Here is a 22,512-nt window from a genome sequence, read left to right as displayed (position 1 = left end):
GTCGGGTATAGAAAAAAAAAAAGAGAGACTAACTTTCAATGATGTAGCTAATTGAGACAAATCCCTACTAAGAAAGGTGGTAATATCTTTAATGAGTGAGAGTAATTTAATTAGGAATATTGGTCTAAAAGAGGATTTATTTTTTTAGAGGATAAATGGTACCAATCCTCATTGTAAAATATTGACTAAAATTGATTGAAAATCATAATTTTCCTTTTCATTTATTTTAAAAACCAACTACCTGCTTCGAAAGATAACATGGGGAGACCAATGAATGTCCAAGTTTGTGGGGATGGAGAATGAAAAAGAAAGGGAGAAAAATATTGTCTTAGTCATCTTCCAACTCCTACAATGTCCCTTTACATCTTAGTTGTGAAATCCTCATTGACCAATAGTGCAAACCTATGCTACGTAAACACAGACTTTCGGAGAAGAGTAATTTGCAAAAGTCACTATCTGCTATAACAAACAAACCTTCTTTTCGTGTAGATTGGGTATCATCACCTATTCTCTCTTAACTTCTTCATCAACCTCAAGCCAATTAGAACCAACGCAAACCAATTCAAATTTCATGGTCCCAACCCACATGCATGCTTTCAGTGCTATTTTATTAGGAAAAAAAATTGGTTAAAGTACATTCCATTTTTGGGATGTGTAAGTGGGTGAAAGACAAGAGAGAAAAATTTAACACATGTAGCCAGAAAACAAAAACAAAAATGGGAAAAAAAACATTTTTTTTTTCACAATATTATGAACACGTATACGAACTTAATCATGTCTGTAATTGGATTAAAGTGAGTAATAAGAAAGCAGAAGATGGTTTTGGGGTTAAAATTTACAAGAAAGCTTGACTAGTTGGTGACTTGCGTGTGTAAGCCATGTTAGATTAACTTGGGAGTTCAAACAGCTAATGGTGTTTTAATTCTATTGTGTAAGAAAGGTTTCTTAGTTTCTTTCTTCACCAACCACTAAGGATAATTAACTCTCATGTGTTGAAAAGCTCTAAAGAAAGCAACGATCTTTTTCTCTAACTGCCCAAGTTTTCAAATATCTCATCATCATGGTTCCAAAATGAACCAACCTTTTTGTTGTTCCACAAATGAAAAATCAAAATTACTGATCCAAGCAAGCAAAATAAGAGAAAGGTAAAACCGAAAGCATATCCAACCTCTTAATAAAATCTAAAAGTATTCTTATTTTTCCCTTAACCTCTCTTGCGAAAACCAACTCCACCTGTTTCCAACTAAAAGATAAATTAAAACCAAGATTTTTGCTAAGCTAGGCAGATAGAATCATCTTATAGCTTTTATTTAAAGTGACCAAATCTTCTTTTGGGTTTGACATGTTTGAATAAAAGATTTCGATAAATATTTGCATAATGGGTGCCAAAAGCACCGACCTTGTATTATCCTAATTCCATTTAATATACATTCAATATTTCTGAACTTCACTTTAAGTCTTGAGAAAGATAGAAAGATCGAGAATTTTGGGAATATACCACTTGTCAACATGACCGTTTCTGGCTACCTCATCACTCTCTTCCCCAAAATTTATTCCTTTCTGTCCTTAACAAAGTCTTCTTGTTGAGATATATAATCAATTTTGGTCCTCAAACTATTCATTTCTTCGCCACTGTTCTATATATTTACACTATCTCCTTTAATAAACTTTGAAAAAGATACTGATGTTAACAAGTTACCACAAATCATGGGATAGAAAGTTTTTACTATAAAATATAACTAATTTATTACATGTTTGCATATTTTTAATACCAGAACAAACCCTGACACAGTGATATAGTTGTGTCTCTATGGTGGGTTGAGCTCAAGATCGAAAATTGTCTCTTTACATATGCAATTATATAATAAAATAATTCGCTCTCATATTTTTACACAATAAACTTTCTAATGCTGGTGTGAGAAATAGTTTATTTTCTGAATTAAAAGTTTCCCTTTTAAATATTAGTGAAAGGCTTGTCTTACTCTTACCCACAAGTCTCTTCAGAGTAAGCACCAATTGTTGTCAATTATTTTCTCAACAAATGAAAACTCTGTCTGTCACCATCGTTGTGTTTGGACAGCAACTTATTGAACATAGATATGAAGCTTGTTGAGTGAATTATGGAAGACAACGAAAGATTGGCGTATTAGAATGAAACACTTTTTCTTCAATCAGCTAATCAAAATAAACTGTGCATTTTCCAATTGCCTTTTTCTCAGATATTAGTCTTCTTGCTATTGGTCCCACATTTTATCAACTCTTTCAAGTTCAAGAAGAAAATAAGGTACCAACAAACCATCGAAGGGTTAATATATTTATATAGAAGCTCTTAGTGTCTAGAAATATTGCAATAATATTTCACGTTCTTTGAGAGACATAATAAAGATCATGAAAATCAATTAAGGGAACGAGGGAATTAATTAATACATCAATCTTCATCCAAGATTCTATCTCTTTCTTGCATGGTTACTGTTATTGAAGCATATATATTAAATTGGTCATTTATGTAACAAGGGACACAATTATTTGGTTTTTCATTGATGTCTCCAATCAGCTATAAGGTATTCGTGTTTGATAAGGCATCAAATGTGGCATTATAACATGGTGACAGAAAGAAACAGATCAGTTATCATTCCCCTCCTCACCCATCATAAAATGTTTACCCAGAAACTTCCCATTTACACTTGAGTGAAATTTAATAATTATTGTTGATTTTTCGTTTTCAAACCATTCCTTGAATCGTGTCATTGCTCAATAATAGACATAGAGCTTCATGTGTTGTGACCACGTGATTCTGACACTATTGTTATTCTCACGATCACCACCTCTTTTAACCATTGATCCAAGGACAGAAGCAATAAAACCATGAAAGGAAGGTAAAAAAGATTGCGTACTACGTTCTGCATAATATGTGCAGAAAATGTATCTAACCTAATCAAATACACACTCATCATAAAATCTTCCTTCGTGGCTACCAATAATTTTTGCCATATTTATCTCAATTGAAGGTTATAATTATGAAAATGTGGCTACGAATCTAATTTAAAACTCTGGTAAGTTAGATTTGCATATATACAGATGTAAGATATATATTATATTCTGATACCATGTAATAACAGGTATTGGGCAGTTACCATACACGTTGGGATGCTTTATCCTTTTCACATTTTTCACCTCAGCTAAGTACAATACTTTCAAAGATCACTGATCATTTGAAGAAAAGTTTTGAAAATTTCACAATCCGCTGGACTTAAAGATTTGTGAAAATGCTTACTACTTAATTATGTGCTTTATATTGATACTGCTATTTTTTTTTTAATAAAAATACCTTTCAATAAAAAATTACTGCTAAAACAATTTTGAAACTCACTGTTACTATGTTTAATGGTTTGAAGTTATTTGAATGAATGGTATAATCTTTTCACATTGATTGTACTTTCTGTGTACAACCTGTCTAAACTAGTGAGGGCCGTTCTTGCTTATGTAAACACTTTTATTCATTTTTGGCCATAGGAATGAATATATGTGGTTATAATATTAACATACTGGTAAAAAATCCAAATCCAGACTTCAAATCTTCGACACGATGAAATAAATATCAGATAGGTCACTCTCCCCAATCCAGACATAAACATCTGATATACAAATTGATGTTTTAATTCTCTTTAATTAATGTAGTCGCTTGCCCACTAGCAAGACTTTTCTGGCATAAAAATTAATTAAAAAGCCAATCATATGTTTTCTGGGTATTGAAAGGTATATTAGCATCCTTTCATTATATTAATGGACCACAATGTGCTCAATAAAAATACCGCACCGATTCCATGCTAAAGATTACAAATATGAGCATCTTTATTAATGATACTAAATTCATTGTGGCAATAATTTTATATAAGTGAGTTAAAACTTTGAAGAGATCCAAAAAATAACTTATACAAGTTGTACTCTACATGTACAAAGTAACTCACTAAAGTATAATCGGTTAAGATACATTTTCTAGAGTTTAAGGTAACAATTTGATTTATTAATTAGGTACGTTTATCAACTATTTAATTACTAGTCTTCTTAAGTCCTTTTGGGTGCATAATAAGACGAAAATTAACAAAAAAAAATGGAATTACAAATGTAGATTGGTGATGTACAAATTTTGAATGGTATGGCAAAGAAAATTAAAAGGAAAATTAGTGGATGTGAATTTATATGAGCAATTGTAATGTGTACTAAGTGAAATAATTTACGTGAAAAAATAGCAATTAAATATGAAAATGTACAATATACGAAGCTGAAACAGCCAATATATATATGCCCTTAAACGGCGCGTCAAGCCTGAACAAAGAGACGGTTACACTCACTGAATTTTAAGCCGAGCCGAGCCGAGAAGTCACGGCGCAGCTGGCGCAAGGCTAAGGTGCAAGTCTAAGCCCCATGCATCATCAAATTTGGGCCCACCATCCCCTTTGGAGAACCTACTCAAAGAGGGCCCATCAACCGTAGCGTGGTGGGCCCGGGCCTGCACCTGCACCGTTGACAAAGCTAATTGCGAATCACCTACAACGCCAACATAGGGAAACATCCCTGCACCCGCGGCTTTCACACCCGTTATGGTAACGTTGCTACTGTTATTACTACTCAACCCGTTGTGGCCATTCGCCGACGGGAAGGCACAGCCGTGCGATACTGACACGTGGAAGGGAGGAGGCGCGGCACGTGGCGGCACGTACACCCACGGGGCTGCCGGGACCACCATGGAACCCGGAGGAGCCAGTAGGTGCGGCGGCGGGGCGAAGGCGGAGATCATGGGGTTACGCGCAAAGGAAACGGCGGCGTTTCGCGTGGCCTGTAATTGTGCACGCTTCAATTGCTGACGCTCTTTTTTGTGCGCGTTCTGGTGTCCACCAAGTGCTTGTGAATTTGCGAACTCTCGGCAGCAGTATTGGCACTCGTATTTCCGGTCGCCGGAGGACGGAGGTCCGGAACCGACACCGGCGGAGTCCGGCGAGGCAGATGGGGAAGTGGAAGAGGCCTTGGTGGTTGAGTCTTCCACGTCATCATGAATGACCACCTCGTCTTCCTCTTCCATGGTGATGTCTTCATGGACGCTGAAGCCAAAGAGCTTTAAGCTGGTCGGGGAAGTGGGGTTTGCTCTTTTGGCTTTGTAGTCAAGTTGGGTTTCCATGGGCGTGATTTGAGTTGAGTTGAGTCGAAGAAGGGGTAGTGAAAGTGTGGAACAAGAAAGGTAGGGGTAGTTTAATGTGCTTGTATTAAGGAGTAGTTTGTTGCATGTGTTTGGGTCTATTTATACCCAGGATTCAATGGGTTTTGACAAAAAGCAAATTTTGTGTAGAAATTTAGAAATAAAAGGTGAAGAAAGTGGGGTCATTGCGGATGTCCCAAGGAGAAGAAAGTGTGTGAAAATATGGGAACACCACCCTAGAAGACCCACAGCCAAGGGACCCAAAGGCTTGGAATTTGTCTCTTGATACAGTGTTTATCTCCATTGCCTTTTTACTCCCTTCTTCAAATTACAAAGGTGTCCCTCTTAAACCTGTGTTTGGATTCATAATCACTTTACAATTTCATTTAACGCAATTTTAAATGAATGTTCTGTATTTGGTTTAATCTTGAAACTGAATAGGAATTGAAATTATTTATATTTTACAAGAAACTTTTTTTTTCTTTCCAATTCTGCAGATGTTATTAGAAACACAGAATTCAGCAGCGTCTGAATGAATTATTTGACGTGTGAAGAGTTTGGGGTAAAAGAAAAAGACAGTAAAGAATATTGATATATGCAAAAGATGGGAGGGTGAGGTTTGAGAATGTGATGCATGTGATGGGAGTATGGCACGGGATGAAAGTCTTAATGATTGGGTTTGGAAGGGAGGCACATATCATTCTCTTTTCTGCTTCACACACTTAAACTCCCTCGTGTATGTACGAGGCACTGTACATAAAATTATATATGTTTAGTTGGTGTGACTCACCAACAAAAATAAAGGGTAGCTATTTTGAAGGGCAACTCCTAGTCTCTTTCAATCAACTTGCATCTGCTGAATTATTTATATGTAGCAGCATCAAACCCATTAAACTGGATGACTAACATATTCAAAATTAAATAGACAGTTGGACCCATTCCTTCGTTTATCATCCCAACCCATCACACACTTTAATAATTGGTATGTCTAACTCAAATCAGTAGAGAGAGAGAGAGAGAAACAAGAAAAAAAAAAGTCATTGGAGTCTCTGTTTATGAAATTAGGGTTTGGAGAATTTTCAAGCCATGCTGTCTTACTATAAATATTCTATTTATACATGTTTAGTTTTAGCGTAGTGTCTGATAAACCCCGCCCAAGAAGTTTTCAACAGGTTAGAAAAGTTTTGTGATATTTGGCAATTTTCAACCTAAGTTCATGCATTTGAACGTTGCGTAAGATGACCAATCAGAAGCTTACCACCTTGCATAATCTACTGATAAACATTTGTTAAAGGTCTGACTCAACATGAACTTCAGCATTGAGAGCCAATTCCTTGATGACACGTACACACACACATATATCACTCCATAATGCTCATGCCACCCTTTTCTCCATGACTTTATTTAAGATTGCTAAACAATTAATTAATCAGGCATCAATTCAGAAAACAGATGTTCCATTTGAAATCGAAAGTTCTCTTTATTGGACACTTTTGACATAACATATTCCATCCTTTAAAACATATATTATTATTGAAGATTGACGAAGGAACGAAACCCAATGAACCACCGTGAAGCCCATGTCTCTATCCTCCCACCCTGGCCTCTGCTGACTCCAACTAATTCTGCAGCTGATGCAAAGAATTATGAAATCCATCCATACCTCACTACCTTATTTTATTTGTTTCCATTTTTAGCTTCTCTCACAGCATCACGTGAATGAAAAATCCCACCACTCAACAACAAAATTTATAGAAAACTCATCTGAAAATTTTTATATTTACTAGTTTTTGTTGTCTGAATCTATAAACCGACAGCTTCACCCACCACCATTGCACATATCTGTGTCTAGAAAAAGCAGAAGGGGCCCTACAAGTGAGATAGAGAGAAGAACTTTCATAGTATAGCATCCAAGATCCTAAACCAGACCATATATGGCGTTCAGATCTAATTAACACCGCCCCACTAATCACTGCTGCATGTCCCACGTGTCAACATCGTATTCACTCCGTATTCATCTCAGGCTAGATACGCTTCTTTCACACAAGGGATGTGTTTTTTGGTACAGACACCGAAATGCTCCAACCAACACCTACATCATCTACTAGATCTACACATATTTTATATATTCAGTTTCTTTTTTTGCAGTGATATCTTGTGTGTAATTTGAGTGTCTGTGAGAAAGAGGAAGGAATTTGCATAATTATTCCAAGTTGGATTCTTGTTACACATGGCATGAGTAGGCATGATGGAAATTTAGTGAATAAAGTCAAAGTTAGAAGAATAAGGTTGTGGATGATACTAAGTTTAGTTCCGAGTTGGGGTTGTCTGAAAGGGCTTTGTAATGTTATGACATGGAGGGCATTGAATTGAATATTATAAGGTTCAGGTGTGTTTGCGAAACTTAGGGTTTGGGTCCCCACCGTTACGTGTTGATGATGATGAATTATTGTTTATGATGTTTGCGTGATTGACGTTGAAATCTATATATAATTTATATATTGGTTTTAGCTTTGAGAGAGATCTCTGCGAATCTTACTAACTCCGAGAGAGAGTGAGAGTGAGAGCTTTTTGTAGGCTTGTAGTCTCCCACTTATAAAGCATAATTAATCATACATAATCCTAATACTTATGCCAATATTTATCATATACCAAATTTTTAATTATAAAGTAAAGCCTTCTTCAATTCTAAAGTTTTCGTCACAACTCCTAATGTGACCCACCCTGTCCCCTCCTTCCAATATGCCTTATATTTTTAAACCATTCCCTCCGAATTAGTCAAATTTTCAAACAAAAATATTTCCAATATCCCTTCACACTTATAACCTTTACAGTGAATGTTTATATTCCTTTTTAATTGCTGCCTAGATTCGTAATAATAAATTATCATTAGCATAATCTCCCTGTCGGTTCCAATTAATTAAGAAGATGATGGATCCAATTCATTAAACGGACACACTTAATTAACTTCACCTTAAAAATCTGTTTTAATTATTTGATGAAGACGGAGAATAAATATTTAATCTGTTTTCAGAAGAATTTTATGGAGTTATATTTATATATAGATGTACAATCAAAAGATGAATTAATAATATATTTTAAAGTGAATAAAAAAATATAGGTTGGGCAAAGTAGGTGTAGCTGGGCCACTAAAATTGGAACATGAGGGTGAAGAGTGGCTACAGGCCCCCTCTGAAATGAACACACAACACAGAGAAACGAAATTGACAATCTCGTATTGATGTGTGTAGTGTGATTGAAAAAGGTTAAAAGGAGTTTCACGTAGAGACAGTAGTTGTTGTTGGGACCAGGGGTGACCAACCAAAATGTTTGTACCAATTTTTGGCTTCATCTTGTGTGTTGTTGCCTTCCATAAATGGCTTTCTTAATTTCTTCTTCTACCCACTTCGCTTTAATTTCTTTGATTACGATGTTTCACACTGTTAAGTAATTCCAAATCATATCCTCACAATCTGCTGCAGTGCCATTCCACTCTTCCTTCTACTATCTTCTATTTCTAACTCATTCATGCATCTGTCCAAATTTTTTATTTCTATAATTTACTTCATAAAATGGATTTTCAATCAAATTAATTTCAAACTGATATCATCTGTGTTTGAAATTTTCCTTCTAAAAAACCATCTTAATAGTAAAATCCAGAGTGTTCTTTTTTATCTAATGCATATAACTCATCTAAAATTACTTCAAACTTTCTATCAAAATCAATACTTTAATATGAAACTAAGCATGTAAAATTTGCATAAAATCATTTTAGATTTTAAAAGAGATAACCTATTTCACATTCAATTAAATTTAACCGACAAAAAATTTAAAAGTAAGGTAAATTCAAAGTAACCTTCTATATGGGACAAATGGTTTGATCTTTGGCTTGAAACTAAATCTATTTAAGTCACAAAGACTTTCACGACATTATTCTTTGAAACGTCGAAAATAGATGGAGAAAATGTTTAGACAGAATTAGAAATATACACTTTATGATTACTCACATTTTTGGGGAAGGAAACAAATATTTAGACAAACGAGTTAACTTGGGTATTGACTCACTTGTCAAGTTCTTTTGACTTTTCAATCTACCCTTAACTTGTTTTTTTTTTTTAATTTTTTAGAAACAGGTTTGATATGCCAAAATTTAGATTTAATTAATCTAACTCATTGTTTGTTTTTACATGAGCTTTGGCTTGATCCTCCCATATTGTACTTTCCTCTTTTTTATGATAATCTTTGGCTTGAAACTAACTCTATTTTTTGTCACAAAAGCTTTTGTGAATCACAACATTGATCCTTGGAACATCACGGGAACATACAATATTAATGAGACATGAGTCCAATCCACATATAAGGGATTGATATCATTCTTAATCAAAAACTTTAAGGCGATGAGTTTATGGATTTTCATCTTTATATGGCACTAAACTTTCTTATTTTTATTTAATGTGAGACTTACACTCATTTGGACTCCCAACAGTTTAGATAGAATTAGAAATATACACTTTATGATTACTCATATTTTTAGGAAAGAAAATAAATGTATAGACAAATGATTAATTTGACTCACGAGTCGAGTTCTTTTGACTTTCCGGTCTACCCTCAACTTATTCATTTGATTTTTCTAAAAACAGGTTTATATGCCAGAATTTAAATTTGATTAATCTAGCATATTGTTTACTTCTACATGGGATTTGACTTATCCTCTCCCATGTTGTACTTTTCTCTTTCTATGATATCTAAGCTTTTATAAAAAGAAAACCTCAAAAGTTTTTTCATTTAAGATGATATGTAGAGTGATCCATATTGATGTTGAAGTGGAGGTTCATATATACCAAGATATATACTAAAAGAAGGAAAAAAACTAACGAAAAGTGAAAGATAAAGAAAAAAAATATAGGGAAAAGATATTTATAATATATATATATATATATATATATATATATATATATATATATATATTCGAGTGGATAACTATTTAAACATAAATATTTTGTAAGTATAAAGATCAAAATATAAAAAGAGCATATGTATAGAAACTAAAATGTAAGTAAAAACAATTAAGTGTTACGCCACAACATTGTTAAAGGTTTATTTAGTAATTAATAATAACTAATAAAGGTTTCTTTGGAATAAAATCTAAAACAAATAACTTTGTTTACATTAAAAAACTAGTAATTTAAAAGAATAGGAAATAAAATATAAAAATCATTCGAGTACTAGATAAAAAGGTTGAATATAACCCTTCGATAAAGTTAGGTCGTCTAGACTATAAAATTAAGAAATACGAAAGATGAATACTCTGATCTGAATATAAAAGTGCAGACTCTTTAAAATGACCCCAAAAATAGGACTGAAAAATCAAGTCATCTCAAAAGAGATTCATATCCAAGCTAAAATGTAAACCCAAAATAGGATAAAAAGGAGCAATATATATACAGGACCAAACTATTGCAAAAATAATCTATGATATAGCTTATTTGAAAACACTTTATTATAAAATAGCTTATGAAAAAGGTTAAACTTTGTTTCTCTTTAATATTGAAATGGCAAAAGCTTAATGATATTTTTCCTATTGTAACATTGTTTTATCCAAAAAATAGTGAGGTTTGGGACCATGCAGGAGCACTAGGCACTTGCTCACATGAACACTTAAAATGTGTCTTGACTTGATATAAGTTGGGGATGGTGGTGAGAGGATTGCCCAATCACACTTAACCATTCTTATTGATTGATTAACAACTGTCCTCAAAACAATTAAGTAAGAGTTAGTTCCTAATTAATTTTAAAAATTTGAAGTTCTTGTAATGGTTTCCACCATCAATTTTAGAAAAACCACTTCCGTGGAGGGCATTAATCATGCTTTCTTTTGTTGTTGTTGTTGATTGAAGTGACGCCGATATTATCATTAAGATCACCCGGATCCTAATTATGGCCCACCAACTTGTGCTTATAGTAAACTTAACCAATCAAATTACAAACCCAAATATTTAATTAGATTATTGATAGACATGATCCTATCATATTAGAACCCCATTAACTTTCTAATCATCTTTCTTTCTTTTTGCAACCATTACTTTGGAAGCATCCATAAAGGATTAAAAGATAACCTCAATGTGACTTAGATTTCAAGTTGGAAATCCTTTTTATAGATATGTTCCAAGTGCTTTTTTAAGCACCCCCAAACAATGTGCGTGTGACTCAATTAGCCCCTCCATGTATTCCAAGTGACATTACCTACTTCATTTTAAAAACCAATTTCTTCGATATTTTGTGGGGTGGAGTTACCTTTAAGTATGTCTACTTCTCTCTCTCTCTCATATAATTAACAAACCAACAATTAATTAATAATCTAATTAACGTGAAAGGTAAGCCTAAGTAGATTAGATAGTCAAGAATGTCCACACAGAAAAGAAAAGAAAAGAAGAAAAAAACGTAATTTGAAAACCCCTTGCACTTTTAACGAGTTTTAAATATGCATTTTAAAGTTTTGGAGAATGAAGTTTTTGATAGATGAGATGAGAGGGAACTGTTGTAGTCAATCAATGAGACAAGAACAAGTGCGTGGTTTGCTAATAAAGTGACCAACATTTATACCACTATATGCTAATGCAATATGCCACTCACATAACATATAACCCAAACTCATCCATGCTTAGGGAACATTTGCACGTGACATTTTTTATCTAACATTAATTATACATCACCCATTTATATATAATAATAATAAAAAAAAAATCAATTTTGCAGATTATCTGCATTCACCAAATTAATGCCATTTTCTGCTGTTCCACCCTCGTTCCTATTTAATTAACTTTCATTATTTTCTATGATTGGAATGCTTTTTAATCTCTATGTGTTCGTCCCCAAACCTAGATTCTCCATCTTCATTCCCCCCCACTTTTGCCAAACATAAGACAACTTTCATTTTTCTGGAACTCTTGTCTTTCTTGTAAAGACAAGTGTTGAATCAGATTCCTATAATTAAAACTAATATGCAATCACAATAAAGTTAAGTAACATAAATTTAAAATTAGATGAAGGTGTCTCGAATCTTGCCATACCTCGACTATTGTTCACCAATATGATGCATAAATTTGCTATCTAATTTCAAATCACGCCTTATTCACTATTCTGATTTGATATTTTATGTATTTTTCAAATGCATGCTAAGGAAGTAGAAAATATAAACTGAATTGCAATAGAATTGATTATGAGTACGTAATCTTAGTGTGAGAGAACTTTCAAACCGAATTCAATAGAACCGTTGAGTAATTTAAGTTCTGTCCTTAAACAACGAAGAGTGATAAAAAAAAAAGGACATGCTTTACTTTGCTACCTACCTAGGTACGACAATTGGATAATAAATTGCAGGGAAAGTGTCCACGAAACCGTCGCATGTATAAACATAATTATTAGATTCTGGTTCCTTGAACGAAGGAGGAACCTAGTTGAGTAAATCCAATAACCCAAAATATATTTGGGCAACTTGCTTTTAATAGTCATTAAAAATTGTAATTATAAAAAAAATAACGAAATAGTAGATATCCACTGATTTCATAATTTTGTTTGAGATGTTACTCTTGAATCTCTCGCTTCTACTTTTGCAACACAGTGAAGAATTCTTCACCAACAATTATTTTCAAAAGTTTCACCACATAAAATTACAATTATTGTCATAAATAAGATCATTTTATTTTTGATATAGATCTTGCATACATGAGTATTTAAATTTAGAGAGAGTTGTTTATAAATGAAAAGAATTGTTTTGATAAACAACTCCAATTTTAAACAATTTATGTATATAATCTATATTAAAATAATAAGTTTGTTTCAAATAACTCTTAAAAGTGACTTCAATTAAAGATGCTCTGATGAGAATTGATAGATTTTGTAGAATACTGTGATTAACTATAATTGAATTGATCTTTTAAATTGATAACTAAAATAGAATTAATTTTTAAATTAATTATTAACAATAACTAACAAAAGATTTAGACTATCAAATAAATTTATCTCTAAATTAATTTCTAAACATATTTTTTTGTCACTAAGTAATACGAGAATTTCATTACCCAATTTGTCACTGAATGATTATAAAAAGATATTGAGCATTGAGCACATATTTTTAGAAATGTTTTATTTAAAAATAATTTGAAAATAATTATTTTTCATTTTTTAATCCCATTCTAAAAATTCAGTCAACCGTTATTTTTTCAGTGATTTGATGATGTGTAAATTTGTGTATGTTATGTGGCAGTACTTAATTTTGTAACGAATCCATTGGAAAAGTAGGAAAATTATGGAGGTGATGTGTTGGTTAGGAATAAAAGGTGGGAAAGGAATAAAGTAAAACTAGGTGTAAAAGAAAGGTTGGTCGATTATGTTTGAAATTTATAGTTTGCAACTTAATGAAAAGATGGCAATAACATGTTAGACCCACTCTTCCTCAACTCCTTGTTGGGAGCAAAAGGTAAGGACAAAAACAGTTTTTTGTTTCATGGCTAATCAATCTATAATGGTAATCACAACTTAGGACTATAGTACTTCATATGTTGACTTGTCAATCTCTTTTCCCCCTAATGTAAGATCTATAATTTTATTAAAAGAAATCCAATAATAATAATGAATGAATAAGTTCATACCAAATTAAATCAAAGCAAATTACGTGGCAGCTTAACACATCAATATCAAAGCAGCAAGACGTTAGATAAAATTATAGGGCAGAAAAAACTGGTGTTTATGTTAGAATACTAATGAATATCATGCATATTGCATGGTATTTATAAATATACAAGAAATGTAAAAAAATAAGCACAAACTCATACTATTATATGTTATGCGGAAAAAATTAGCATGGAATCAAATTGATAATTATTAAATATGTAAAACGATAAATATGATTTACAATTATTAAAAGATAATAGTTTTAACATATGACAACATATGAATGGATATTAGGGTAAAGCATGTACTGCATTCTAATTAATTTCTATAGAAATCATCCTCTTTTCAAAAGTAAAGATTCAAACAGACAACATAAAAATATCTACAGTGTTTGTATATGCAGAGCAAGGATGAAGAAAGTGAGTTACAAGAATGAATTATCATTACAAATAACAATATCAAAATTATAAGTGTTGATGATAGGATTCTACAAGGAAATTGGATGGTGTGGATCCTGTTTGTTTGAAGGAGTGCAAAAATATAGGAAACAGTAAAACATATACTGTATACCTTCGAATGCATCACATACCAATGAACTGATTAACCAACTTGTCGGAACCAAGCAAATGAAAAATATTCCAGACATAAACTGCAACTGCAACTGCAACCCAAGCTGACTGACAGAGAAGCAAAACCATGGTTACTAACTAAAATATTAACCCAACCTCTTATCAGAACCCCTAATATTCAAGTTAAACCATTTCTTTTTGCCCGACTTGTCCTTCCCATCTGACCCTCCATCTTCACCGGGGCTCTCTTCACCAGTCATTTTGCTAGAACTTCCATTGCTAAAATTACTACCATTTCCACTGATATTGGTTGCCTTCACAATGGTGAAGGAAGAATGGATACCATCCCTTTGTTTCAGAAGCTCGTCTACCTGCATACCAAAGCAGATAAGGCCTCAATATAGGGTCACAAAGACATAAAACAAACTTTTAATTTATTCGCTTCACATATTGTTCACCAACAACTGCATAAGTATCCCTTTATAATTGGTAAAGGAAATGGTGAAATAAACTAAAACATGTTTTCCGCAATTTCACTTTTACAATTCCAAAACACACAACTCAAGTCATGTTAGACATAAACCCTGAATTCACGCGAAAACACCCAAAGAACATCTTATGCATTTAGGACTTCAGAGTAAGGGCCCTTTAACACCAGACAGGAGAAGGTTATCGAACTCTCAAGTCCAGAAACGGGTTAACAAGTTTTAAATCAAATGTAATTTTTGTGTGATTACCTCCACAATGACAGTGTTCTATTACGAATCAAATTGTTCAAAGAAATCAACACCTTTTTCAATTTCTTTCACATTAAGAATTTATATATGATTTAGGTGACTATGTAGTTTAATCTTATTTAGCACTAATGTACTATCATACTTTATTAATGTGATTTTCTACTTTTCTTTAATATGAAGTGGAAATATTTAACTATTGTTGTATTAAGAGTGTGCCTTTATGCATACATGTCTTACGAGTTGACTTTGGGTCTACGAAAGCTCCCCTCCTCAACCTCCCAAGTTTACAATCTTGGCATCAACGACAAAGTGATAGGGTCCGCTAGTTGCCTGGAAACTATAATTGCTAGAAAGGTCCGAGTGGGATATTCATGCTTGATGCTTCAACCCAAGTGACTAGAATTTGAATCTTATCCCAATGTTGAGTAACAAAATATGGTCATATTAGAGAAAGATAAAACCTTTATTAAACAAGGACTCACTATGATTTGTTGCATGGCCTGCTAATTATATTTGATAAATATTATGATTTCTGTCCAATATGACCATATCCTGTTGCTTAACAATAGAACTTCCAATCCTAGTGACCACTGTATAGGGATACATTAATAAGTTTATTTTAAAAGTTTGAATCTTATCCCAATGTTGAGTAACAAAATATGGTCATATTAGAGAAAGATAAAACCTTTATTAAACAAGGACTCACTATGATTTGTTGCATGGCCTGCTAATTATATTTGATAAATATTATGATTTCTGTCCAATATGACCATATCCTGTTGCTTAACAATAGAACTTCCAATCCTAGTGACCACTGTATAGGGATACATTAATAAGTTTATTTTAAAAGTCAATTCTTTGAAAAAGAGTACATGAATCATGTGATGATGTATATATTAAAGACAACCTAAGATGAGCATCATATGGCACAATAGTTGAATTATTACCTTTGTGTATTTTAGCCCGCCAACACTAAACCCCGGGAATAAAAAGAATGAAAATGTGTGCATTTATAAAAATATAGAGTTATGTAGTACAGTGGCACAAGTTGAAAGAACGTACAGATTGTTTTTCTTTTGTATATCTGTCTGTCACTTCCTGATAGCGCGCCAATGCCTGCAGGTATTAAGAGAAACAACAGTCCTTATAAGTCTCAAGAAAAACACTAACTACGAATGACTAAAGAAAATAATAACCTTTCTATATTCTGCTTCAAATTGGCGTAGCTCATTCCTCTTTCTTAAAATCTGAGCTTCAACATCCTTCAGTTTTTGGGTGGTATCTTCATACGATTTTGCACATACTGCCTCAATAGTATAGCTAGCAGTCTTAAAGAAGTTATCACCTAAACAATATTAAGTTGAATCAGGGTACATGTAACTTAAACCGATTTATTAACAAATAGCCTAAGTTGGCAAAAGAGCAATATGACAAAATAAATTATTCAGACCATAAACAGCAAATATGTGAGTGCCAGCCTTTAGATCTGAGACTTCACAAGGCTGAAGACCTTCCAACCTTTTAAAGAAGGCCCCTTCAGGGTCCTTGGCCATCGCTAACTGCACACAGCACTTACAGTAACCACCTTTTCCAAACAGCCCGCAGCAAAGGAAAAGAAACCTAAAGCACATAAATTTCATACCGCATTCACTGTTGAATCCATTCTATACACTTGAAAATGTAAGAAATACATTCCTGCAGATGTCACCTTGCCAGTCTTCTCACTATCTTCCTGTATAGAAAGACAGATGCATACAATATCAACAAAATATACACCTAATTGGGATTTTCACATACATTACATCAAAAGATAACTAGCTGCAGTTTGTGCAATCTGCAAATCAATTACAAGTAGCGAATAACCACATGATCTGTCTCAATATTATTTATAGAAATAATTGGTTACAACTTGTGGGCCATTCAAAGCTCTTTCACAGAAAAATGGTGTTATGATTCTCTGACTTGTGAGGAGCATCCACTTACTTTATATAATGTATCTGCATGAAGTGTTTTGCAAAGATTGGCTTTTTGGCAACTTGGTTTTATCCAGATGAGAAACACAATTACCATTAGTTTTAAATTTTTAACGGCAGTCATGGCAGTATTCGAAGTTGTGCCATCGTACTTTTCACTTTATTTAAATTAAAAAAATAACGTATTTTTTTCTAACTATCAATGACTATCAACATTATGTTACAAGGAAAAGACTAGAGAGAGTAGTTCAGCTATTTGTTAATGGATAACAGTTGAATAACCTAATAGTCTAGAGACTCTTCCACAGTTGAAGAAAACACAAGATTTGAACTCTCAAAGGTTATGTACCTTTCCCACAACAACAGGTTTTACTTTCACAAGATTTATACGCCCATTCTCAAGCCTAAATGGTTGATGGGGCTTACCACCTCAACTCACTCACTGATGGTATAATTATTTCAATCTTATATTAAACCCACGAATCCAAAGGGTAGAAGGGAGTAATTGTAGAGCAGTAGAAGCACTAGAACATGAAATTTACCTGCAATGCCAGACCGTAGCCTCCATTCACATCTTGTTCAAAGTAGAGCAACTGAAAAATCACCCTTCAATATTTCAATCCAATACCAAACCCAGAAGCAAAAAGCACAAACGGACAAGGGAATTGTTAATAAAGACATAAAAGAATAAGTGATACTTTGAATTTGCTTTGTGCTGTTGAAGTAACTCTAATTACAATGCCTGACTCGGCTTGTTGATCGTTTATTGTCACACCAAAAAAATGAGCACATTGCTTCTCTACCTGCAACAAATTGTGACATAAGTGGAACACATACACGACCAAGATGACTACTGTCTTGCTTCATCCATAGTGAAGAAAGTAAGAACCTTTCCGCTAACTGATGTTCCCATTGGAAGGGGTCTGACTGTAACAGTTCCGTTCAGAGCTTCTTCCAGAACATTAGCTGAAATGGTAGTCTTGATAGGGACACCCAGTTTACTGTAGCAAAATAAAATAAGAAAGAATTCAAAGCAAAGGAAGAACAATTTTGAAAACAAATAGTCTTGCACTAAATGTACACCTGAATAAAGCTGCAAACATTGTGTTCACTGTCCCAAGATTAGACAAATCAATCTCCATGTCCATGCTATCAGCATCAAGTGCCTGATATGTATTGGTGGAATATCTTAAAGAACGTTGCATATCAATATGAGAACTATATCGGGAAGAATATGAATTGAAATATTTAAAAGTTTGTAAGAAATACACACAGATAATACTACATAAATCAAGACATTTACGATACACCCATTAAAGGAGCAGAGCACTGAAGAAAAATGAATTTTCAGATAATAACAAACCATTAGAATGAAGATGAATGCATGGATTGAGGGCAAAGAAAAAAGTCTAACAAAATAAAACATAGATAGGTAAACCAAAAAGTAGCACTTATGTACACGAAGTCAATACTGAAATAAATGACAAATATTCACAACTATCGTGTATGAAATACAGTTTTGGTTAACAAAATATCATAAATGTATATATATATATATATATATATATATATATATATATATATATATATATATATATATATATATATATATATATATATATATATATATTGCATTCCACTTGAATTTCAAGTTGCAGACAGGTAATATAAACGTTTTAGCTCCTCCCTCCCGGGATGTAAATGTCGAGTAATAATACAATCTAGCAGGTTCAATCATAGATCACAGGAAAATGAAGATGTTAAAACATGCTGATCATGCTCCCCAGAAAAAAAAAATACAGCTAACAAGAGAAAACACATTTTTTATCTGTTTGCTACTTTGCCCTGCCAGATAACTTAAGATTTGTCCAATGTCACATGCCATATTTTTGTTTTCATGCTGTAGGAAGAGTTTGGGAAAGAAACAGAAAAAGATGAGAAAACAGGGTTTGATTTCGTTTGGAAAAGAAAGGAACCTCAAATCCAGCACTGTCATACTGCCTTCTCTTTTCTGGGTCAGACAAGATACTATAAGAATATGCAACCTCTTTAAATAGCTCCGAAGCTTCAGGATTGCTGGCATTTTTGTCAGGGTGATACCTGTCGATTGTATAGAAATGGGTAAAGAGATCCCATGCATGTTTTCCATCATAATTGGCATACATAACCAGAAAACAACCAAACAAACTCTTGTTTTATAGAAAACCAAAACAAAAACTGACATCAGTACTAGTATACTGGTCTGAATTATGGACGAAACTTAAATGTAATTCCTTATAGATGCTTTTGGTGTTATTCTAGAATAAGAAATAGAGTTTCCAATCAATTTTGATCTGTAATGCAAACTCTGTTTTGAATCCCAAGCGGCCAACCTCAAAAACAATATAGCGGGATAGCTGTTATTTAGAAAGTTTTTACATACTTTATATAATATATACTACGTACATACACATTCTCAAAAATGATAGAAGTTACTCGATATATGATGTTCACAATTTACAATAGATAGTCACTGATGTCTTAAACATACAATTTAATACCAACAAAAAGTCAAATAAAACTTTCCTACACAGGAATCATCGATCATGATCTTCTAAATCCAATATTTCTTTATCATTTTCACCATCATTACCGAAGTAAATTTCCTTTTTGGAATTGAAACCCCAAAAACGGCCCTCGAGAAAAGCCCTGTAGTCACTTTTCAGAGGTTTCTGGAAACAACTCATACCACAGTCATCCCAGCCGCTATTCGGCCCATTATTTGATCTGTTACCGCAACCAAACTAAACAACTCAGCAGAGGCCCCTGTAGTAGCCATCTTCCGCTATGCTGCTACAGAACACCATTTAAAACCCCTAATGCAAACCTTTATTAAGTAGATAACTAAGGTGAAACTCCAAATAAGTTCTGTCCTTACCAGATTTAATCCTCCTCTCAGATCTCCGCTCCCTAGCCCCCTTCTTTGATTCAGTGCCATTTGTAACATGAGAAGTTATTACTACTACAGATTATATAAGAATGTTATCACCCTCAAAAGTTCTTCAATGAGCTATCTCACTTAAGAAGACACGCTAGCGTTTTACATAAGAAAAAAAAAATCAGGGAAACCCTCTTTCTCATTGAATAAAATTATCCAGAATCCAACAAGATGGACACTACTTCATTTGCATAGGAAAGGAAACCACTTAAAAACAAAACAAGAAAACCTAACGCACTTAAAGCAAACAAAGACAGCAACTTCCCAAACAGACAGAACGACATATGCAGGTACCCACATGAAAGTTTCAAACAATACTAAACACACACAAAATCAAGAGGGGAAATGAAAAACCAAAAGACAAGAAGGAAACGTACTTAAGAGCAAGCTTTCTGTACGCCGTTTTAATTTCTTGATCGGTTGAATCCCTTGACACGGACAATACCTCGTATGGGTCACGTCGATTGGCTGGGGTAGACGGTCCTTCCATTTTTGAACCCATTCCCATTTACTACCCCTTCTCTCTCTTTCTCTTCAAACACCGTGCAGCTCCAAAGGTAATAAAAAAACGACCTTTGTGTTTCAGAAACAGTGTGGCATGTTACTCATCGACCCAGCTGCCCCAAGATTCGAATTCAAAAGCAAATAAGATGTTCCCAGCGAAGGAGGACGGCACGCGATTCAAAGCAGCATTGGATCGGTCGTGAGTTGGCTTCTTTCCTCGGAATGGTAAAAAGCAGAAAATTTGCGATGTGGAATTTGGGATCTAAGCGAAACCGTGAGAGAGGTCAATTTGAAATGAAGGAAGCGAAAGAAATATTGGGATTGGATTTTGAATTTGCAGGAAGAGAAAGAAGCTCGATTGAGTCTCGTAGGTATGGCTTCTGTGTGATACGTGCCGCTCCAAGACAAGTTCTTTCTTTTTATTTATTTTATTTCATTTTTTAGTTTAATTGGGAATTACGAATGCTCAAGGGTTAACGTTTGACCCCAATTACACTCCGCAAGTTTTCATTCACCGGTTTTTTAAACTCGTGTGGCTGGATTTTATTTTTTTGACATGTAATTTAGACTTGTTACGATGACATCAAAACATTACAGGCAAATTATACTTTTAGATATTGGTAAATATTTTTTAGTCCGTTCAAAATAAAATTTTATTTATCTTTGATAAATTAAAGTATTAAGTTTTATTTTAATTTTTAACTATAAAATCCTAAAAATTAGATTAGTATCTAACTTGTTCAGCGAATAAATCGCATATTAAACTTTATTTCAATAAAGTACTGATAACTCAACCCAAGGTTTGAGCACAATAAGTTAATTTTGGCTCGTTCAAAGAATTGTTACAATTATCACGGACAGATTTTATAAAAAATTGTTTTGCTAGGTGAGAATATGGTTCGTCTAGTAACTTCAAACATTAACCGAGTCTCATCTAACAACTTTTTTTTTTTAAATCGAATGTTTTCACAAAATTAATTTTGTTCAATGAATTTACATTATTCAAAAAGACAAAATTGATAACCAGATTAACTCGGTTAATTAAAATTTAAATTATTCAAAATACTTAATTGAGATGCAAACTTAATTGAGACGTGGACTTATGAAATTTTGATAATCATATTATAACATGAGATATTATGAGTTGTATAATTACAGTATGAAATATTATGAGTATTTAAAATTTTTAGAATTTGTAAATATATGAGAAATATAAAATATATAACAGGCTTAAGTAAAACTGTCAAAATGGGTTGGAACTTGCGAGCCAACCCTGCTCACCACGGGTTCGGGTTGGGTTGAAATTTTTTTACAAATTTCAATACGAGTTGATTTTTGACCCGACTCATCCGGGTTGAACCCGTGGTGAGCCGGATTGGCTCACCAACCCCCAGATAAAAGGGTTACACAAGTGTTTTTTATTAAGTTGGCCTTTACATTTGGGTAATGTTAGTTTTTGTTTTAACCAACACATAAATAATTTGTATTTTTTTTATTTTGGTTTGTATTTGGATTGTATTAAAGTTTATTTATATTTTAATTAGATTATAATTTAGTTTTGACTTAAAATAAAATAAATAAATATATATATATATATATATTATTTAATTAAGTGAACCCGTGAGCCAACCTGTTTACCCCGCCAACCCATGGTGGGTCGGGCTGGGTTCAAATTATTTTGGCTCGCTAAAAAGTGAGCTGGGTTGGGTTGACTCACTAAATCATCAAACCGTAGTGGGTCGAGCCGGATTGGATGTGTTATAAGAGGAATAATTTATTATATTATTTTATTCATATATATATATATATATATATATATATATATATATATATATATATATATATATATATATATATATATATATATAATACAAAGTCAAATGAG

At 33.2% G+C, this 22,512-nt stretch overlaps 2 protein-coding genes across 2 annotated transcripts; both read right to left on the bottom strand.

Annotated features, from left to right (window-relative positions):
* Positions 1 to 4,275: 4,275 nt before the first annotated feature.
* On the bottom strand, positions 4,276 to 5,385 carry LOC114190286 (C2H2 and C2HC zinc fingers superfamily protein). Its single transcript, XM_028079113.2, has one exon. The coding sequence runs from the start codon at positions 5,174 to 5,176 to the stop codon at positions 4,382 to 4,384; it is 795 nt and encodes a 264-aa protein (XP_027934914.1). The 5' UTR covers positions 5,177 to 5,385; the 3' UTR covers positions 4,276 to 4,381.
* An 8,906-nt stretch (positions 5,386 to 14,291) lies between these two features.
* ARG1 (Chaperone DnaJ-domain superfamily protein) lies at positions 14,292 to 21,039 on the bottom strand. Its single transcript, XM_028081819.2, has 11 exons — positions 20,501 to 21,039; positions 19,123 to 19,246; positions 18,230 to 18,312; positions 18,036 to 18,147; positions 17,845 to 17,949; positions 17,689 to 17,739; positions 16,816 to 16,905; positions 16,624 to 16,732; positions 16,370 to 16,518; positions 16,236 to 16,289; positions 14,292 to 14,807 (listed from the first exon to the last, which is right to left on the bottom strand). Exons 1-11 carry the CDS (start codon positions 20,629 to 20,631, stop codon positions 14,583 to 14,585), a joined length of 1,233 nt encoding a protein of 410 aa, XP_027937620.1. The 5' UTR covers positions 20,632 to 21,039; the 3' UTR covers positions 14,292 to 14,582.
* Between the last annotated feature and the right edge of the window lie 1,473 nt (positions 21,040 to 22,512).

The sequence above is a fragment of the Vigna unguiculata genome, chromosome 7, assembly GCF_037176805.1.
Source record: "Vigna unguiculata cultivar grain cowpea cultivar isolate G323 ecotype 2 chromosome 7, ASM3717680v1, whole genome shotgun sequence".
NCBI lineage: Eukaryota > Viridiplantae > Streptophyta > Magnoliopsida > Fabales > Fabaceae > Vigna > Vigna unguiculata.
This window is presented reverse-complemented; position numbering and strand designations above follow the sequence as displayed.

Coding starts and splice junctions, on each gene's coding strand:
- LOC114190286 (XM_028079113.2), bottom strand. CDS start 5,176: ATGGAAACCCAACTTGACTACAAAGCCAAAAGAGCAAACCCCACTTCC.
- ARG1 (XM_028081819.2), bottom strand. CDS start 20,631: ATGGGAATGGGTTCAAAAATGGAAGGACCGTCTACCCCAGCCAATCGA. Junction 19,247..20,500: donor TACAGAAAGCTTGCTCTTAA/GTACGTTTCCTT, acceptor TACAATCGACAG/GTATCACCCTGACAAAAATG. Junction 16,519..16,623: donor TCACATATTTGCTGTTTATG/GTCTGAATAATT, acceptor AATATTGTTTAG/GTGATAACTTCTTTAAGACT.